The sequence below is a fragment of the Xiphophorus hellerii genome, chromosome 1 (assembly GCF_003331165.1).
Source record: "Xiphophorus hellerii strain 12219 chromosome 1, Xiphophorus_hellerii-4.1, whole genome shotgun sequence".
Lineage (NCBI taxonomy): Eukaryota > Metazoa > Chordata > Actinopteri > Cyprinodontiformes > Poeciliidae > Xiphophorus > Xiphophorus hellerii.
In genome coordinates this window covers 11,510,217-11,533,130 of record NC_045672.1, presented here as the reverse complement: position 1 = coordinate 11,533,130, position 22,914 = coordinate 11,510,217, and the positions used below count along the sequence as shown (strand labels likewise).

The window sequence follows — 22,914 nt, the reverse complement described above, 5'->3', positions numbered from 1 at the left end:
AAGAGAGTATTTGCAAACATTTTCCTTGATGATTACTCTTGTTAGATGACTAATGGAAAGTCCCAGCTTCAAGCGGTGACCATGCAGCACCCCCACCCCTCAATAAAGTCATCTGTCATCATCCCATGGACATGCTAGACAGACAGACAGCTATAAACTTGGGTTCAGAGGCTAAGACAGCGCATCCTATCTGTACATGGCAATCCTTTGCTTTGCTAGCGGCCAAGAAAAGAGCGATAACTGCATATTAAAGAATAAAACACCATTGAAGATTAAGATAACAGTCGCTCTCAGCTGATGATGCCAGTGATAAATTCATAACCTCATGAGGCCTGGTGGAATCTTCGGCGTAATAGGGACATGGTATCCGTTTACTGATAACGGAAGAGCTCGATAAGCCACAGGACATCAGTCAGTCCCAGAGACCAAGATAGATGGGGCTTCACACTAATAGCGCTGTAAAGAACCCTGGCCTTATATGGCCAGACTAATAAAGTCATTTGTGACGAGCCCGAAGTTCAACTTAATGGAAATCTATTTTCAGGTGAACGTCGAGAGGAGGGCGTTTGTCTTGACCAAAACAACTAAAACTCTGTTACAGTTATTCAACGCACCAGTAGCTGCACTTTGAAATGATATGATGTATCTGTCAGTAACTGAAATGCTTGGCAGGTTCTTCAGGCTGCAAAGTCCATTATTAGAAAGATCAGCAATGCCACTTTGCGCTTAAAGCAACATTATTGTTTCTTTGAAGACTAAAACCGTCCCTTCAAGTGATCAAAGGCAGCAGCGCTACAGGGTTCAGATTAGAAGTGCTACTTTATCTTTTTTTTTTAAAAAAAAAGACTTCCTCAAGGCCAAAGATGATACTGTATCGTTTTCAAGAAGCAAACAACCTGAAGCCAGTTTACCCAGCAGCCTCGCACGGTTTACAGCTGTTGAAACAGGAGAGCACTGAATCATGCTAATACAATGACCTGAGACACTGCAAGCCACAATCAATTTCATTAGCCATATAAATCATGACGGCTTGACGTTTATTGTGCAGGTGATGGGTTTATCCTATGGACTTGGAGACAGCTCCTCTGGCGATAAATGTTGCTATCTTTTAAGAGCGGGCACAGAGTACAGGAAGACAAAGGGGGGACAAGTAGGAAGATTACAGATCCAAACAGGCTGTTGTGCTACAAAATAAATACAGAGATAATAAATAACACAAGTGTTCATCTGTAGGCGAAACGAGGAACACTATATATTTTTTTAAATTTTTGTTTTTAGGTCAACATAATTACAAACTTTTTATTTTATTTGTTTCAATCTAATCAAATATTATATCCTTATGTTGTTTTTGAATGTATTCATATTTTATCATCAATATCTATCTGTACCAGCAATTCCAGCCATAGTAAGGATTTAGATTTGATCAATTTCTGAGTACAGAATAAGTATACATCTGGATTGAAAGTTTCAAATTTCCAGACTGTAGATCCTGTTCCAAACAATAAAAATCTGAATTTCTGAAAATAAAAAAGCTTTTCACATTTATTTATATTTTGAATATGAGTTACAGGCATTTTGGGTTGGTGTCAGATGCACTGAACATTTTAAACTCATGAACTTAAAAATGAACCCAAAGTTCCTGAACTGATTTCAGATAGGACTAGAATTTTCAAACCAGAAAATTGAATTAGTATTTAACGTTTTAGATATATTTTTTAAATAAATGAATTAATGACTGCACCCTGACAAATCTATATTTACTCCTTCATAGAGAACATGTGACTAACCCTAACATGTGTTTTTTAACCCTTGCATGCATAGTAAACTCCTACAGCGAGCATATTGCATGTGTATTTGCATACACAGAAGAGAGTCTAATTCTTTTATTATTTGCACTACTCAGTATTAGACAGTGGTAAAATGTGTTGCCACATCTGCTGTACAATGTGTTTTAAAACAAGCAAGCCATTTTGTCTACCTGAGTTGACATGTACATAAAGGAAATTTTCTTGTGCCTGAAAATGATTGAAATTATATTTTCCAAGTTTGATATTTTGGTAACACTTTATTTGACGGGCTTGTGAATAAGATGTCATGACACCGTCATAAACATGACATAACATGAATTAGTTTTCATGAATATTTATGACTGTTGTCATAAAGTGTCATTCGGTAAGTCATGACACTTAACCTAGACAAAAATGTCTTCAGTTATGACAACTTGACATTAACCAGAAAATCATGATCTGACATAAATTTGTTACAAAAGATTAAACTTAAAAAATGATGTAACTTTATGTTATTAAAGCTAAAGTCTGTTGGAATAGAGCTGTACAAATAAATGTGTGAATATGTTCCTTGTACCACTTTTACTGTATTCATCCAGATAAAACATTTCTTTATGAATTTTGTGTCAGAAAAAGAGAGTTACTACTTTGTCCCTTATTATTTGGTTATTGTCTCAGGGAAACAGTGGAAGGCTTTGTGCAGTTGTTTGGAATAAATTCAGCAGTGCAATCACTTAATTGCCGTTGCATTTAAGGAACCTAAAAAAATGAGCAGTCATCATAATTCAAATGTGATTATATGCATTTGGTAATCAGAATTGTTTTCTTTTTTTTTTCAAACTTTGTAAAAGAGCATTGCAAAATCCATTGTCATAACAGCTAGAGAAACCATTTGGGGCCAGTATCACCAGACAATCTCTGTTGGCAGTAGCAGCTGGCCTAACTACTCTGGTCTTTATATGTTTCCACTGTGCAAATAATCTGATGGGCCACCAAAGGAAATCATGGGGATAAACAGTTCACCAGTTACGGTCCATTTGTTTAACACAAACGCTTTTCTGTGCTGTATCAGCAAGTAATTCTCAAAATAATACACAGCCTAATAGCACCCATCAGGACAATTAGGCCAACATTATTATTTTCTGGTATTTATATCGTGGACGTGAGTTGTAAGAGCTCTCGATCTTATCTATTTGTAAAAAAAAAACAAAACAAAAAAAACTGATTCTGGTTTTTTACTTGGTTGCGAAAACTGTCGGGCAAAAACACATTTTTGATCATGACTGCATGAATTTCCACAAAAAAACAGGCAACATTGTTTAACTGATGTTGCGTTTAAAGAGTTGTTAACACAGGGACTGAAAAACAGACTGACAAAGGGTTTTTATTAACAGTAGGGTGTAGATGTGTTAGAATGGCCCAGTCAAAGCACAAACCTTAATCTAATAGAGAATTTGTGTAAGGTATTGAATATATATGTTCACATTCAGCTCCAATCTGTCTGAGTTTAGGTGCTTAAAAAAAGAATAGGCAAAAATGTTAAATTCTTGTCATGAAACAATTCTTGTTCAATCATTATATTTTAATTTGTAAAAACAACAAAAATATTATGTACTTTTTTCTCCTCAGTTCTCAGACTTGTGCTGCATTTAATGTTACATAAAATCTTCCCAAAAATATATTAAAGTTTGGGGATATAATGCGACAAATTTTAAAAGATCAACAGGATATGAATATTCAGTCCAGGTCAGTCGTGTTTGTGTATTTGCAGGAGAAATCAAATTTTTGAGTCAATCTGCTTAGCTTTTGTCTTCTCCACCATTGTAATAGTTGCATCACAGGAACTGACCTCAGTATAAACTGTCAGAATATTGAAGAAAGGCCCTGGTTGTCTTATCCACTAACCCATATGTTGCTGCACTTAGCCTCAAAGTCACTTGAGACTTTTTACTCCTATGTTTGGCCCTGCGCCCAAACTCTTTCTATGTATGTGTGAATAACTGCATGTGATCCCAAAAAATGCATCAAAACCACAGCATGGACTTTCAGGAGGATGTCTGACCACGAAGTACACACAGCATAGATTGAAGTCAGCTAAAAAAAGACACTCTAAATAAAAAATATGTGTCCTAATTTGCTTTTTGTCTATTAAGATTTTGCACATCTGTCAAGAGATGAAAACCTGACAAATCCCTTTTGTCTGTGGGGGGGAAACATGTGCAAATGATATTGTCTAACTGATAAGCGATTTGCAATTTATCTGTCAGTTGTCAATTATTAAGCAACCTCTCATTAGTTGCTGACCAGAAAAATCCTCACACCAAGAGACTCTACCCTCTCTGTTTGTGTCATATTCAATTGACTAAATAACACTCTTGCTTTAAATTCGTATTGATAATACTGAAAGACTTTTGTCCTGACATTTCAGTGCAGAGGACTCGGGAGCTGATTTATACAGTGCATAAATTCAGACATTCATTTATGCAATGAATGCAAACACATCTTGCTTAGATGAGGAGTGAGAAATGAAAAGCTGATGCTGTGTGACCTTTCATTGGATCTATTTGACCCAAAGTCAAGACCTTAAATCTCAGAACCATAACCTCCTGCTTGCTTAAAGGCAATATGTGTCACGGATGTAATAGAGGTCATGAGAAATAAAGCAATATTATTATTTTTTTCTCTGCAGCCATGTGTCAATAAATGTCAACTTTTATCAAAATGAAGAGGCAAGATGCGATATATCATCACTCAAACGGCAAGCTACGGCTGGTGCCGATGCTGCGTAGGCAATCCTCTTAGTCCGAAAGTAGGGTAATTTATTGGACTTCAACCTTGCAGATGTCATAACATCTGCTAGCAAAAGATCTATGACTCCACCCTTATTCACTTATGATTATTACTGATCATCTCCCCAAATGACTTATCAATAAAGCGGAGGCCAAGTAGATAATTTATCTGCACAGTTCTGTCAATAGTAGGTTCTGAATCAGCTGCCTTAAAAGGGTAAGGACGTTTGGTGATGGATGATTGCACGCAACTCCCATGAAAATATGACCCTCCTAATAAATTTGCAATATCCTTTTCTCTCCTCCTCCTGCCATCTCTTATTTCCACATTCCTCTTGATCTCTTCTCATGAAAGTGAACTTCTTTCCCAAGGTTTGCTGAGGAAGTGCACATTTCAATTTGTAACATCACATTCCTCTGATGGAAATAATTCTAACTCTTCAATTGTCAGGTGTATGAATGCAAATATTTGATTTACACATGAATGCCAAATGTTTGACACTGAATTACGTGTCTGTGCAAGACCTGTGAATCATGCAGGACACTGAAATGATGAGACAAGCCCGTCCGGGGTCAATGCAAGCCCTACCGGGATATTTCACTATGGCATTTTCTTAATAAATCACACAAAGACTCTGGGGACATACGGGGTCAAAGCTTGTTCTGTAAATATTAGCTGCTTGTATTTGACAAGTGGCCATGACTTTCCAGAGTCGCACAATAGTTCTGACTGTTTGCCTTCCAAATCTAACCTTTGTGCACTAAGCTCTATCTCACCGACAGTGCAGAGCTCCGTCGCAGGCCGCACCCAGACCCATCTGGATTCTAGGTTTTGTAACATAGTTACCTTTTTTTTGCAGTGTAATAAAATTTAGCCAAATCTGATCTTCCTTTTGCTTCTGCCAGCGAAGCAAACGGAAGAAGCAAAACTAAGGAAATTCCCAAGAAACTAAAAAAACAACAGTAAGTAATCAGTGATTATATTAGTCCCAGTTTGGAAAATTATTACTTGTGATAATTATCAGAAGCCAGAGTGTGAAAGTTTCCTACACTTGTTAAGGTTTGCTTTGGCAAAAGTCCCCACAATTTCCCCAACTATTGAAGTAATCACAAATATATTTGGTTTGATGGATGCCCAACTTCCTACTATTTAGTGGTGTAAGTTTCAGCCCTTTTCTTTACCTTATCATGCCTTAGTCTTCCCACTTCGCTTCTTAATCTCTGTGAGAAACCTCATTGTTGTGGCATGTTTTTAAAGCAGCCATAGTCCATGTCTTGCTTTGGGTTAGCTGGCAAACGCCCTATCTCAGGGAAGTCCGAAAATAGCTTTATTTTACACCCATTTAAAGGACATGCCTGAGAAAAGACGTGGAGCCACAAGCAGACACTATCTGACTAATGCTAAAAGGCAAACCGAATCGGACATGTATCCCCAGTCAAGCGGTCTCTGGCAAGTCAGTGTAAAAGGTTTGTTATCAGGGGGATTTCATTTGATAGCAAGAAACTATAGGCAAAACATACTGGAGACTTGTTTTCCTTTTTCTTTTTCTTCCTTTTATGGGGTCAATGGTGTTGTTTTATTGATTGGAAGTGCACCGATCATGCCAGTATCTAACAGTCAGATCCATTTGTTGCGATTATGTTTGACATAATGGTTGCCTCCTATTTCAAAGGCCGTCAGCGATGAGAAACTAAATTCTTCCCTTGCATTTTTTGTGTGTGTGTGTTTTTCTCGCTTTGCTTTTGACACAAATTGACTTTCTGTGCAGTTTATTATTCAACACAACCCATTGTGAAAGACCACTTCCTCTCCCATCTATATGTCAAAAAGATCAATGACCCTTCCAAGGCATTGCCACCACAATGAAGGTCTGTCAATGGGCCAAGACGCTGCAAAAGTTCCCAATAAATGTGTAGCAAAACTTTCAATTTGTGGCTTTCTTGGTGTGGCTCTTGCAGCCAATGAGTTGTCAGTCAGGGCCTCGATTCAAGCCTTGAGGTTTACTTGCTGCTAGTTCTTTTTGGAAACTTGCGGCTTTGTGACATCCACAGTCATCCATTCGGCCATGCTGCTGTATTGCCTCACATTATCTGGAGGCGAGGAGAATTGTTTTTGGCAACAGAAGACTTACATTTTCCTATGGTACAAAACCTCCAAGTGGGACCCTCGTCTCTGGCTGATGATGAGCAAGCTCTAACCTCCTTCTGTTCTTTTGTTTCTATTCTTTCAAGGATTGATTTTAGCATGAGTATGCAAAACTAACTTCTTCCCTTTTTTAATGGTCCCTAAATAGAGACTTCTCTGAGGGTTGCTTTGCTTTTTCTGCGTAGAAGGTTCTGACCAATTTTGCTTTCTCGTGTATGTTTTATGTTCCAACCTTCCTTGTAAAAACAGTGAGTTCAGTCTTTTCAGTGAGTGTCTATCTGCAGACCTGTGTTTCCATTTGTCTGCTTGCAACAGGTATCCTAAAGAACTAAAGTGGTGCTGAAAAAAACCCAAACAAACTCTTGACCATGTCCAACAACAAAAGCTGTCCTATGAAGCACTAATAATGGTGGGGTTTTCCGTCTCCAATGCCCAGTGTGTAAGCTCACACCGCAGACATGATGAGATACAAAAACACAAGCTGGTAAAATCGGGTCTGTACAACTCTCAGTGGAAGGATTCTGCAGGTGGCTGCACTTTCATCGAGCCACGTCTAGATTTGTTTACATTTGAGGTCATATGGGCCAGCGAGAGAAGCTGTGTGCCCAGACACACATTTACACACTCTGTCTAATTACCCTCACTTCAGTGTTTTTTTTTTCTTTTCCATAAGACATATTGACATGTCAGCATTTAGCCAGCTAGATACAGAACAAATGGACAATTTTCCCTCCCTCTGTATAGTGGAAAATCTACCCCTCTCAACATAGGCCGGTCTGTATTTGGACCCGTCACGCCACCCCAGAGGAAAAGTCACTTTGAGAAGACGCTGACACGTGCTATAAATCATTGCTCTGTCAGCTGTGGCCAATCAGATTTTCCATAGCTAATTAACGGGTTGTGTTGCAAGGGCAGAAGATTCATTGTTGGTGTTTGTGTTACTTGTGGATCTTTATGTATCTACAATCAACTACGGTCAAAAACCATCTCAACCTTGACCTCGTGTTAATTCCATCAACATCTTTGGCAATGCCTTTACTTGTCGTTTGGTCACTTCTCCACTGTTGTGAATTGCTTTGATCAAAACTTCATTCATGTCATGATCAGAAAGTGTCACAATTAGTTAATGTCTTACATTGAGGTTTGGAGAATTGAATTCCCCTCACAGCACTCACTGGACCACCTAAAGCTGAAACACATTAGGGCATCAGCATAACCACTCATGCCTGCTTGCATGACTTGTGGAGTTTTATGTTACTCTTGAACAATTTGATACACATACACATATTTACACTCGGCATGCAGCTAAGTAGAGTCGGATACTCTGTGTGTGTGGGGGCGTGTGGAGGCAGAAATTGTTGTATAGTTGTTGAGCGCCTGGTAGCATTTTAGATGACCCAGCCAAGTTGTTCATTTTGTAAATTGTTACAGCTGGCTTGGTGCATTACAAGAAACAGAAGCCAACCCCAACCCCTCTTTCTCCTATGTACTGTCTCCATGTTACCTGCCAATGGCATTCCCATGTTTCCCCTTCCTATTTATTTGCTTCATTTCCAGACCAGAAACACTAATGCAATTTATATATTTTTTTCTAGTTTCCATATGAAAATGTTTTCAACAGCCAAGGAATGTATAATGTATAGCTACCCTGAAAAAAATTATATGTGAATAAAACATGGTGGCAGATGTATAACAGAAGAAGACTGTACTGGTCAAAAAACTTAGTATTTAAGATCTTGAAAGTCTGGTTTGGTTAATCCATATGCTCAACTCCAACCAACTTCCAACTACATTTAGAAATAGATAGATGTCTTTCTTTTGACATCTTGTACAACACATTGAATTGCAATAGATATGAAATTTCTATGTGTGCAAAATCAGAGTCGTAAAAGTCTGATTGGATGCAATATTTGGTAGGATATTGTATTTGCTATGTATATCAATTTCTGCGTGAGAATATTATGTTGGACTTCTGGTACAAATTTCTGCTACCCTCAATGTGTGTATATATTAAGTGGCATATATGCTAAAGTTTACAGACTGGTGGGTTGAATATGACAAAGGAAAAGTAAGGAAACAGTCAGGAAGATGTGAGTTAATTGTTTTCAATATTTTGAAGATTTTGTTTTACGACTGTTACTTACCTCTTTACTATGCTTTGGTAAAAGAACTAACTTGGGTTCTCCTTCAAATTTGTTTTCCAGCTGTTTTAAAAACTTAACTGCTGCTCTGACATAGATTTTGGAAAATTTAGACAAGGAGATTCTACTAACCATGTGCTGACTTATAAAGAGACACATACACCTCACTTAGGGGAAATAAAAGTGTGATGGATTATCAGTTAAAGGTTCAAAGACACCAAATGGTCACCAAGTGATTGGTAACTGTGACACTAGCGAGTATTTAAAAGCAGTATGGCAATTTAATTGATGATATTGTTCCATTAAACCCACAGTTCCCTTTTTTTTTTCATTTCTTTTCTAATGATCACTATGTCCATAACACTCTTGTTTACCCATCAGTCATTGATAACTATGTAGGAAGCGGGTATATAAAATAGTGAAAATCAGTCAAGTTGTTCAAATGTGTCTAATATTGCAGCAAAGCAGCACTTTGAAATGTCAATATTACCAATTTTTTCAATTATTGTAATTGAAACATACTTGAAATCAAGTATGTTCACTGGTCTAAATTGAAGGAATATACTCCAATCAATAATAATTAACAATTTTCATAATTTGTAAAGTAACTCAAATTAAAGCTTTGGTTAAAAAAAAGTACATTTTGTCATTGCAATGAAAGGATTAATTTATTTTAATTATTTTTTACTTAATTGGGATCTTATCAAGCGGAGGCAGGGACTATGGAGGATGCTGTAATCTGTACCGATATTTCATACTTGAACAGTTGAGTGCTTCTTCAAATAATCTTACAGACTGCTGCTGTATCCAAAAAGATGACAGAAAACTTCTGTCAGGTACTGCACCTTTAACAATCCATGGCATAGTTTGTTAAAGATACATGTTTCTGTGTAGATATTATGTAAAACACTGAGATTTCAAGAAGAAATATGAATCTTCAATGCTTTAGATGTGTAGTAAGTAGGTGGAGAACAGGGTTTTAAGTATCTGTGTTGCTATTAAAAACATTGGTGAAACTGAACACATGTCTGGTTTTAAGCAAGAGGATAAAATAAACTGTTTTGTGCCACTATGTTTTCCAATAGCTTTACCAGTCTGGACAAAGTTACAAACACTTTTCTCTAGAGATCCAATGGGGCGTGCACAACCTTGAGATCATACACACAGATCATTATAATTTACTATAAATTGAGGCCTTGCTCTCACATAAAAAGAAGTTACTGTATGGACAGAATTTAAAGAATAGCCCCATAGTCTCTTTGGGAGATTCCACAACAGATAAATGTCTCTTTCCCAATCATGGTGGGCCACACTGGTTAAGGAAATACAAACCTTTAATATGTCAGCTCTAATATAAAGGCTAACAGTCCTGTCACAACTCCCATACAACCGGTCTACTGTTAAAGGGCAGATGGGGAGGATATGGTGCAGGAAAGGCAAGGCCCAAATATGCTGTATGGAGAAAGATTTAGACGCAATTTCACTTAAACTCAGTTTACCGATCCCCCATGTAAGACCGCTCTGAACAGTCAGCATCTCTTTCCCGTTCCCTGTCGGGACAGAGACGAGCAGAGGAGTGGATACTCTAGCTTTCCACTGCTTGAAACACCAACTCATTGCAGTAGGGGCCACCCCGTCTCTTCATCATGCCCCACTTCCTTCATTTCCTCTGGCAGACACTGGGAGCATTCTGCCACCCATCTGCCCCCTTGTAAATATTGCTTGAAGGCTTAATTATGCACACTCTCACTGACGAATATGTTCTCAGTGAACTTCCCCGCTACACCAAAGCCAGGAATTAACATCAAATGTGGGGAACTCATTCATTCAAATGTGCTTCATGTTGTGTTTTGCTTCTGGTTGTGTTTTGGTGACCTCTTGCCCCATTATGAGATGTCTTCCTTTATATTTGTATCCCGCTGGGTTTGTGTGATGAACTATGAACACGCCTCGCTTTTGTCATCAGGCAGTGTCGGCTATAACAACAGACTGAGGGCCTCTCAAGAGCTGGAATCAATCATGTGGTTTTAATGGATCTTCAGGCAGATTTCTTCTCAGGGAAAATTCAGAGTTGCATGATTTTATGATAAATGTAGAACAAATATGTGGTCTTGGTGTCAAAAATGTAATTATGAATATATGTTTCTGCTTTTTTTTTTCTCTTTTATTTTTTTACAGCAGATGATAAACGACCATGAAGATGACTCTCCAGACAGCTGTATTAAAAAGGTAGGACAATCATCATCTTTTGCTACTGTTTTTCAAGCCCTTTGTCTACATCTTTTATTTTTCCTAGCAACTACAATATTTTTCCTACATGATCGATACGGCGTCTATAAATAAAGTCTAAGTCCAGCATTTAGATTTTGTCCTATTTGTCAGGGAGCAATTACGTATCTAATAAGCCTTGCTTATCAGAAAGGACCTGCAGTGATCTGTGATCTAATAAGTCCCCTCTTGACTAATGCACGCGCTGTGACCGACACGTCTCATTGACCAGTCACTGACCACTTTATGAGGTGATGAATTTATTGAAGAGGCAGTGCAGTTTGTTTTTACGGCCAGTGTCACCGGGTCAAAACACGACGGTGAGAGAGTTCATGTCCATCTAATGGTCCATGAAAGAACAATGGCCGCTGCAGAGGACACGCCGAGAAGGAACTTTCTGGGAAATGCTGAAAGTATGCAGGCACAGTTCCAACTTGAGTTAATGACAGAAGAGGGGATTTGAACTGAAGGTTAAATGAAACGCAACAATAACTTATATCGCAGGGACACCAAAAAAATAAAAAATAAAAATACTTTTTTAAACATTAACTGATTGATCTCGCGCTGCCTTGAATACCCTTGGTCTTTCTTATATTTTGTCATGTTACAAGAATATATTTTATTGTTGTTTCTTGTGATTTAAGTGATGGCGAGTAAAAAAAAAAAATTTGTGAATGACATTTTTTTTAAATTATTTTTACAAATAATAAAAATGAAACAAATCAGAAAGAACATGTTGGAGAAGTTAGTTTATAAAGAATATCACAAGCTTTTAAAATGTCAGAGTACAACCACATTCACATGGATGTCACATAAGCTTATGCTGGGCAAAGATAAGACAAGGAGCCAGAATAATTCATGGTGTCTCTGGAAGAGCTGCATGTCTTCACAGCTCTGGTCTGGTAATCTGTCAAAAGGAAAACTCCATAAATTGACATAAGAAGTCTCATTTCAAATTTGGAAATTTAACAATATGATCCTCTGATTAAATGGAATCAGAATTAAATGCCATCAATTTGCTATGTATGGTGGCGACTCCATCCACCACCATCTGTGTAGCTTTATGCTGCAGGGATAAAGAAGTTGGCCAGAGTTGACGGGAAGACAGATGAAACTAAAAACACAGCAATTCCTGGAAGAAAATTAGTTAGAAGCTGCAAAAGACTTGCTATAGCAGCAGACCTTCAAACATGACAAAGACCTACAATGGAGTGGTTTAGATGTAAACATATTCATGTGTTTGAATGGGATGACTCAGACTCCAGACCTAAATACAACAGAAAGTTTGTGGCAGGGTATGGAAATTACTCCGCTCAGATGCTGCCAGCCTGCAGATGTGCAGCATTGGGTTAGATAGGATTGAATCAATGAATGCATTACTTTTATTTGAAAAAAAAAATCCATGTTTTTTTTTTCTATTTCATAATTGGTATCACATAAAATCCCAGCAAATTACATATAAAGTTGTGACATCTGAAAAACTCAAGACGTGCAATACACTATAAATTACCTATGACAGAAAGGGTGAACTGAGGCAAAATATTTTTGGATTTTTTTCTATGTAACGAGACTGTTCGATTTGACAACAGCAGCAGATGAAAGTCAAAGCAATGGTTGGTCTGTGAAGATGCCTTGTGAGCTAAACACTCGCTTCCACTTTAATTTACGGTTGTGACAAATCCGGCTTTGGAAAAACAAAATCACTTAAATTTTATCATTTGCATTTCAGGTCAAGGGTCTTGCTGCTCCTTGTATAAACAGGCAGACCAGCATGTAAATCACCGACTGCTTGGTTGATGTGAAATCCTGCGTTAGTCAATGAGCTTATTTTAAGAGCTGACCACAGCTGTTTTAGGCTGTTTGGAGTTCCCCACATTTCGTACGACGTGGAAAAACCTACTTGGTTTTATAAACTAACCTAACCACCTTCCACATGTATTCCCTAAAGCATTCGCTTTAGTTGCACTGTCGTAAGCATTGATAATTGTCACATAACAGTATCGCAAGAGTTGCACTCTGCATGTCCTTAGCAGAAACATATACTTACCGTACTGCCTGGCAGCCGTATGTGAAGACACACTGGCTATATCTCATTATGCAGAGTGTGAGTTGTGGTGGGCCCTCGATGGGCGGTGGCAGACCACATGCTTGTTATGAATATGAATGAAATTATCCATGAGCCATTTCGTATGACATGACTCATTCATCCACACGCAGGCGCTCACAAACACAGGGCAGGGGCAGCAACACTGACTCCATCTTTCTCCACTGTATCGCTACCATTGCTGGCGCTTGATTAAGACTCAAAGTTAATTGAGTTGCAGCTCTCAAATAAACCAGTTCATTGCTTAAAGGTACATTTATGTTATAATGAGTTATCCATGCTCATTTGTTGCTATTCTTTGTATATCTAGCTCTCACAACAACGGCTTAAACTAACTTCAGCAGATAGAAATGTTAATGGATACAATGGATAGTACTCTGATATGATTAATTTTTAAATCCTTTTATATTGAAAATATAGTGTGTTGTTTTTTTTTTTGTTTACTAACCACAGGCTGAAATTCACTTTGCAACCTGGCTGACTTTAATGTTACTGACAAAGTAAAGGTTGTGTGTGTAATTTCCCAAATACTGTAGCAGGTTATCAGCCACCTTTTGTCATTACGGTGAGAAGCTCTGAAAAAGCTACTTTAAAAGTAGCCGGTACCTGAAGAACTGAATTTCATCACCCAGCACACAGATAAAGCCAGCCACGCTGTTTGTCCCATGCTTGAAGAGAATAAAACCAAATGTGAGGCTCTGTCTGAGATAAAGCACCAGATAAAATGGAGCAAAGATAATACCTCAGCTTCTCCAGCCTCACTTACTGAAAGCTGCCCAGAAATGCCCTCCGCAGCTAAGTGTGTGTGTGCAGATATTCCTCTTCCTATGTGTCTATCTGTGAAATGTAAAGCCCCGGATTCATATCCTGGGCTTTCTGAGCCCCTGTGGCTTAGGCACATTCAAAATCAGGTTTTATGCATCTTCATGCCACACGCAGTCAGAAAATGAAAAATGTCTGTTATCTGAATCCTCTCTCTGTTTACTTCCCTCCATCTTCTTCCACTTATTTCATCCCTCCTTGCTTTTCAAGCAGACAGGACGGTGTTGTTGGAGCTAAAGATTGTTATCGGTGGCTATTAGTGATAGGATCAGGGATTGTTTGATTTAGTCTGGTTTGGCTATACAAAACAAGACTATCTTTCTGTTTAGCTGTCTAGACCCTATGCATGTATATTTTTACAAACACACACAGGGCATTCGCTTAAGTCTGAAGGTTACGTGTGATGTAAAAGCTGACAGGGGTATCGGAGGACCAAAGTTTTGTTTAAGAATCCCTGGATTTAGAATTGAGAGTGGAGGATACAGAGACGGGCAAAAAAGTGGACAGTCTATGCTCTGTGTGTGTGTGTTTGTCCTGTGTGTTAATCCTCATCTTCAGAAGAGCGCTGCTGTCCACGCCAACGCGTGTAAACACTCCAGGCAGATCAGATGACAGATAATGACTTCCAGATAGACACCCTCTATTCAAGCAGCTGAGAAAAATCAATGAGCCCTGATTGCTTTTTTCCCAAGACGATCATCTCTCACCCGAAGGCTACTATCTGTCTCTCCCTCTTTATATATCTACTTCTTTCGCAATTTCTCAGTCTCTACCCTTCAAGCCACATTCATTCAGCTCTCAATACCGCTGAGATCGAATCAATTCATGCTGCTTTTCACCGGGGATTTACTGTGAATAGATACAGAGAAATATCTCTTTGAGACGATCAGGTCCCGCCGCCTGTCTGCTGCCTTCCTCTTCTGCGATTTGTCTGACTTAAGAGGGACATGTTTTCTCTCTTCATTGATTCCATGTAGTTGTGTCTAAAGTACTTTTACTTGCCATTAAGCCCTCCACAGTAATCATCTGCAGCACAGTGTTTATTTGCTGTATACCTAATAGAACTTACATTTGGTATGAATTGGGTAGATACCAGAACACCTTGTAAAGGTATTCACATACTTTAAAAAAATATTTCTCAACAGCCATCCATCCATTTTCTAACATCCTTGTCCCTAGTGGGGTCCAGTAGGGGTGCTGGTGCCTATTTCCAGCTAACGTTCCCCAAATTTCTCAACACACTACAACAGAATTCAGTGTAACATGCAATTTTTGTTGGACCAAGACAAAGTAATGCACAGTTGTGTAGCAGGAGAACTGGACATGTTTTATGATATTGCTACAAATAAAAATCAGAAACTTATCATGGGCTAACACCCTCCACCCCCCCTATTGGTCACTATTTGTTAGAACCCAGTTCATGCAGTCAATTGAACTTGAATGTATTGGGGGTATGTCTTTATAAGCATTATACTTCTAGAGACTAAAAAAAATAGATTGGCTGAGATGTCTGCGTAAACTCCTACATGTTTTCTTTTACGATTGTTTTCTAGAGTATTTACATCAAATCTGACTAGCTTCCTGTTTTTGCTCAAGATGCTGCCACCACCTGTTTCCCTATAGGGCGGTGGTTCCCAATGTCTGGAAATTGCAGGGGGGAGGAGGCGTGGGAAACGGTATGGATGAATGAAAAAAATAAAAAGTTACACAAAAGTTTTTCACTGTAAAGATGGCTTTTAGTTTGTTTTGTTGCAACTTGAAGTGTGAAATAAACTTCAGTGGAGTTTGAAAACGAAATATGTGTATAGGTTTATGTCTGGTTGAACGATGTGTGTGCCCAGTTTATTTTTTTGTTTCTTTTTTAGGGGGCGGATTTTATTGTAATCCATATGGGGGCCCAGAAAATCTTTGGGAACCACTGCTATAGGGTATGTGGTGTTACGGTTGGTGAGCAGTGTCTGTTTCTTTCACAACTTTTTTCACACTTTTGCTGCGTCTGCAAACTTTAAATGGGACTTGTTTCGTTTAACAATTTCTTTCTCCTTCCAGTCTTCCAATATAAACTCAGCAAGATTTGTTGAGCACCCGGCCAATGGGTTTCTTATCGACAGATTCTCTCACCTGAGCTGCTGTATATCTCCATCTTCGATATAGTTGACATGAGGTGTTTTTTTCCTGCATCTTTTACTAATGTTTCCTTGTTCATTCTGTCAGTTTAGGTAGTCAGTCATGTCTTGGTAGGTTTTTTGTAGCACCCTCAAAGTTTTGTATATTTTTAGGTGTTATATTCTAACCCTCCTTTAAATTTCTTCACAATTTTATTGCTGGCCAGTCTGCTGTGTTTTTTGGTTTTCATAGATGTTGTCCAACAAACAAACTCATGAGGCCTTCATAGAAACATTTGGACTTTGATTAATATTCAAATACACACAAATAAAATCTCTTCCCTGACAACATGACTTGGAAAAAACTATTAAATCCTCTGGATAATATTTTATGGGCTAATATATTTTTTGGGGAAAGGCTGGCTCAATATACTTCTTTAAAATGTTCTACTTTGGATACTAAGCTCCAAACAGAATACACTAAAGTTTACTCACATATTTCTCTCAACTGCGAATGCAGCCAGGAGGTTTCCAACCCCACTCCCTCAGTATCAAGCTGGAGAATTGAGCCTCTAAATGCAAAGCGTAAATGGCCCCAAATGTATGAGGGCTATTATGTGGACACAGGGAGGCTCATGGGTCACAGAAGTGATCCAGCGCTTCAGGCCATAGTTTACCTTCTGCCAGCAGCACCACACTTCTCCCTCCCTCACCCTGTTTAAATAGGACATGATTGATTGATAATTACAATAATTTGCTTGAAATGATTATCTGGATATTATAATCACTGCCACCCCAGCATGTGCAGCAGGGGCAAGTCATTTTCAATAACAGTGAACCTTATGCACACACCATGGTTGCACACACACACGCGTGCACGCAAATCTTTTTATTATGCACGTTGATCTTTGTTAGTGTGTTACCATTTTTAGAAAAAGTTGTAGTTGCACGCCTCATTTAATAAGTGTGCTAGTGACATGAATGATATTCACTCTGATTTTAATCATTTTAGTTAGTTTTTGTTACTGTAACAAGCAAGAAATGCAGTTGCTTAAAAAGAATGTTTCTCCATCTGGTCGTTTCTGTAATAAGCCTTTAAGAAGAACCTGCTGATTGGTTTGGAACCTTTTGGAGGAGCATAGACCGTTCTCCATCTAATCATGGTCTGACCGTGCTTTTGATTGACTGACCTGACAAAAAAAAAACATGGGGGTTATTATTTTTGGAAAAACAAATGTGATCTGAAGGATCCAAACATCTTCTTGTAACTTTCAGATGGTGAACAAACACACTGGACCTTCAGTCACGGTGTCCTTTCCTTCCATCTAAAACAAAAAAAAAGGGACAATTATATGTGCGTGTGTGAGTACTGGTGGAGTCCATGTGTGCGGAAGAGAGACATGGGGGTGCAAGGAATAATATTTGCGGTTTTTGCTTCGCCCTAAGATGGCTTAATGATGAGACGAGTCTCTTTCTTCTGCAGGGCAGGGTTACATTTTAATGGGTCCTGAGTGACATGTTTTCATTTGCCTCCCTTCACCCGGTGCTACCACCACCATCACCCCCTTCAACGTACACCGCGAAACGCCGCATCGTGTCAGCTCTGACGGAAGGGGAAAAAGTGACGTGAAAGTTAAGACAGGCAGGATTTGACGTTCAGGTTTTATGTCCGTTTGGGGGCTTTTGGAGGAATGGGGGACAAGTGCCACGTGAATCATTAAATCTCTCTTGTTATTCTAACTGTATAACAACACTGGAGGTTACATTTTTCACATAAGGGATACTTGAGGGTTTTAAAGTTAATTTAGTATAAATGCTGAAGAATTAGTCCCAGAGGCTGTATCTCACAGTTACTATTCAAGATGAAGCAAGCTTCTGCCATCTTAGGGAAACTCCATGCACAAGAGCATATTGGCTGAAGTATAGGCTGTTGGCAAAAATGAGTATCCTTGTATCCAGCCTCTTTTAGCCAATAGGGTTGATTGGTGGCAGGTCACATGCTCCAAACAAAGTCAGGGTTGTTGAAGAGGAGGTGGAGAGTAGGAGGAGAGGTGAAGACAGAAAGAAATGGTCTTTTTTTCTTTCGCTGCCTGTCTTGTCTGTGGGAACTGTCCCGACTATGGTTTCTGCAGAATGCTGTCATTATGCCTTGTGAGCAGCTTTCACTCAAAGGCCTGCCCTGTGTTGGAAGTGTGTTCAGCCATGTGTGTGTGAATGTGCTCTCTTGAGTGCCACTTTTAACTTCCATTGGGCACTTTTAACTTGTGTGCACATCCAGCGTCCTGGTGTGTGAATGTGCGTGTGCGGGCATGTGTGTGTGGGCCTTCACTGACGCATCTCTGTTGTTATCGTCGATCAAAACCCAACGTCACGTCGTAGTGAAGCGCTGGGAGAGGAATTCAAGTGGGAATGAAAGAAAGAAAGAAAGAGTGGAACAGATAGAGAGCGACAGAGCGAGGGGGCGGAGGAGAAGCACGAGGTGATCAGAGGCACTTTCACATCAGCTGGCTCTCTGACCCCCATCTCTCTCTCGCTCTATCCTTTTCTTTCTTCCCTTTGGCCTTTTCACTCCTTCTATCTTCTCTCGTTCGCTCTTGCACTCTTTGTCTCTAAATAATCTCTCTCTCAGTGGCCGTTCCCACCACATTCTCTGGGGTCACCCGACAAAAGAAGACGGGTTATAGACAGTTGTGGGGGCTGTCATATGAGTTTCCTCACACGGACATACACGCCGTCACTTCCATTTTTTTTTGTTATAGTTTTCAGCTATCAGTAGTAACATGTTGTGTTGTGGCTACAGTGCTTCCTTCTTAACTGCACATTTGAATAAAAAGATCCTTCAGAATACTTGAAGTAAAGCTTTTATACTTTTAGAATTTAAAGGCAGAAATGAGCAGCCACAGCAGCTTGTATTTTTTTTTCCTCTGGTATCTACAGTCAGCAATCCTAGAGAGTCATGTTGCATCAAAACCACAGTTCATTTCAATTCAAATCAGTTCAAATCAAGTAAGTTGCGGTCAATTCAGTTCAGTTTGAATCAGTTCAGTTTTTTTGGTTTAGTTCTGTTAATTTGCATTCAGTTCACGTCGGGTAAATTCAGTTATATATGTGATTTATGTTAGTTCTGTCCGTTTAGTTCACATGAACATAGTTCTATTTAGTTCAGTTCCTTTCAGTTCAATTCAGTTTAGTTCAATTCAGTGTCGTTTGTTCGTATATCAAACGTCTCCTCAAAGCACTTTACAAAACAATTTAAATTCATGTCCAAATCTTTAAAATCCAAATGAGCCCAAATTTAATTTTATTACTTTACAATACAATTAATTTGTTTCAGCGCTAATAAAACACACCAATACACTGCAACATCAAAGCAGTAAGATCAAATTTAGTTAGCCATGTTTTATAATTTAAACTTGTTGAAGGGAGCCCAGCACATTACACTGAGCCAGTTGATTCCCTTCTTACTTAAATTAAACCTAGAGCTTAATTTTATTGCTGTTCCATGTCTTCGATAAACACATGAATTAAAAACAAGATCTTTAAGGCCTTTAATCCTTATGCTTAATTCTGTTTAAATGAAATGTTGCATGTTCAAAATTTGTAGGAATTTTTTGTATTACTAAAAGGCAGCTGCATACAGCATACAGCTGCATACTAAATAAAACAAATCGTCAAGGATAGATGACTACAGGGTAAGGATTCAGATGTTGTTGCCACAGACGGTATGTAGTTGTGTGGTCTTGCAACTTAAACATTTTCCAGAGGAAGAAACGTCATGTGCTCATGAGAGCACCTGACAGATTTTATGCTTCACAATGGTCAAGATTTTAGGTAGCCACTGTTCCCTGCACGTTATAGCAGAAGAATGCATCAGTATCAGGCCCAAAAAGTTTACATTTTCTTAATGATTTTTCCATTTGAAAGATCCTCCAGCATTGCCAGTGCGTCAGTCGAGCAGAATTACATACAAGTGTCACATGTTTAAAGCAATCAGTCTGATTGCTTCATACCTTCTGACGTTTTATGTGTTAACCTGTGGTACACATCTCCCTGATGATCATCTGAGGGGAGGAATGTGATGGGGAGAAAACTGATGAGTTGAGTGGACTTTGGTTTACGATTTAAATTAGCTGATAAGTCTTTTTTGTTTTTGTGCTTTTGTATAGATACGGCTCACCAACGGAAGTGTAAACAACAGAACTGTTTTGAGTAATTATGATAACGTCAATCTATGATTAAAGTTTTGCTATGGAGTGAAATTAAGCTACAGGGAGGAATCATGATGCAGATCACCTCATCGCCAATTTCCCCTGTCTCAAAAATGAGCATACGTATGGGCCAGAGTTTGTTTTTAATAGATCACAGTCTTTGCGTGGAAAGTGATGTACACCACTTTCAGACCACATTTTGTGTGTATGCCATGTTTATAAATGAAACCCCTGATATTGATTGTGTAGAAGATGCTTTCTTCTCTATTCTTCAGTCGGTTCTGAATACTTAATGTAGTTTTGTGAGAAATTCAAGACAAGTAAATAATTACATGGTTTATGTACAATAATATAATTCTAATTCAACTTTCTAAAAGCAATTTACGTACGTGTGTCGTTTTCGTGTTGCTATTTTCCGCAATGCTTCTTCAATCTACCAAAAACGAGGACATAATGAAACAAAAACAGAAGAAACGAGGATGCTGCGAGCAGGATCGAGAGTCCCGATAGTTAGGCAGGCAAAAGATGAAGTCAAACCAAGAGTCAGTAAAGATGGAACCGTTCAGAGGGCAGGAGACAGCCGGAGGCAGGGGGGCGGGGAGGGCATGACAGGGAGGAATGCCAGAATGCCCAAGAGAGGCTGGAGCTGCCAGGCCAGTCACAGACACAGCCCGTCTGGGGAAGAGAGACAGAGAGTAGTGGGGGGGGAGGCTGGCCCCGTCAACACAAGGTCATGTGAAAAAAAGGCCCCTGCCTTTCCAGCCACCCACCCTACATCTATCCATCCATCCGTCCATCTATCGTTATGTCCACACGTGGTAGTTGGGAAGGAAAGTAAACATTTTAAAAATTCAGAGAAAAAATAGAAAGAGAATGGTATAAATTAGGGGAACTTAGGGGGAATGATTGGGAGATGGTAGGAGACAGTAAGAGTGTGTCTATGAGCAACAAGTCCTGGGGGAGCTGTTAGCATCAGAGTGGTAAGTGAAGCATGCCGTGTGTTCAAGCTGGTCTGCTTCACTCGCTTCATTCTGAGGAATGAGAGTCACAGTTTGATTGGCCCCAGATAAAGCAGAAAGTGCTTCTGTTTGGTTAGGTGTCAAAAGTCACCCGCGACAATATTCAAAAACCGGAAGATAAAGCTGAAACCAAAAAACGTCTTCTTTTTTTTTGGTATCTTAAAGTTGATGTAAACACACAAAAAAATTGCAGAATTGCTTAAGAGCAAAACCAACCATCAATCTTCTCACCAGAGGGCAATGCATCTCTTTTTCACATTTTGTCATTGTACAACTTCAATGGATTCATTTGGATTTTGTGAAACACAACAAGGCAAAACAGACCATCATTTTGAAGTGAAGGAAAATTGATTCATTCTCTTCGGTGTTTATTTACAAAATAAAATCTGAAAAGTATGTCTTCAGTTGTATTCAGTGGAAGTATGTTTCCCTTGCAATAAAGTTCCAGTCCACTGGGAATATTTATTTGCTTACAGACTAAATGAATTGTGTTTGTTTGAAGTTTTAAGTTCTCCACAACTTTATTTCTGACCTGCCTTTCTCAGACTTCATGAGGATGTTTGTTCACAAATCTCATAAACACTTCGTAAACATCCAAAGTGTCCACATTACAGTGATTGTCATAAAAAGACCAAATAAGACACACACATCATTCAGTTTTTGTTGACTCGAATGAAATTGTCATTCTTCAATGTATTTGATTTAGCTACATATCAGAGGTGTAGGGATAAATGCATGCCCCTTTTCAAAAAATGTTTCTGTAAATGATCATTTGTTAACTTGTCAACCAATCTTTAATTGCTTGACTTAGGATTTGAGATTGAACCCTTTTTGTAGCTCTAGAAATTGATCTGGTTAATTTGTTTAGTCAAAAAGGAGAGCCATGTCGTTCATAAAAGTGTTTTTTTTCCCCTCAGGAACAGGACAAATATATAAATAAATATGATTAATTTTACCAAATGAGCCCAAGATATAGCATAATACAAGATATGATGGTGTCTTGAAATAATTTCTAGCGAAGTTTTTGGAAGGTCATTATCAAACTGAACACTATGAATAGCAATAAGAGAAAATGTAGTATTTTTCATCCCTTATCTCCTCCTCTTTGGACTTCATGCATTTTTAATTTGAATAATCTACTCCGAACTAAAATCACCCAAACACGGGTTCTTAGTGCGCTCCATCCTTACTTTATCCTTTATCCTCACTTCCTTCCCTCTCGCCCTTCTTTTCATCCCTCAATCCTTCCTCCCAGTCTTAGCCGAAAACAGTACGGTCTTTGACTGAGTCTTAATCTTCATTACGGGGCATTAGTCCACCGGGGAGGCCCTGTCTCGTCGCCCCGCAGCACAGCCTGGCACTGTCCCACAGGGGACGTCCTGCCACGGCGCGGCACAGCCACCCTGCCAACCCCTCATGCCTCCCACCGGCTTCACCTTGGTCGCCCCTTCGCTCAAATGAACTGTTAAATAAAACGACGGGGCTTTAATCCACATGAAGGAGAGTGTGATGTGGGGCGGTGGGG

The 22,914-nt window shown here is 39.0% G+C and overlaps 1 protein-coding gene across 1 annotated transcript in view; it reads left to right on the top strand.

Moving 5' to 3' along the window:
- LOC116725545 (histone-lysine N-methyltransferase PRDM16-like) overlaps window positions 1-22,914 on the top strand; it is a 210,225-nt gene that overhangs the window by 97,503 nt on the left and 89,808 nt on the right. Inside the window, 1 exon segment of the mRNA XM_032571667.1 lies at window positions 11,042-11,092. Coding sequence (XP_032427558.1) covers window positions 11,042-11,092 — 51 coding nt within the window.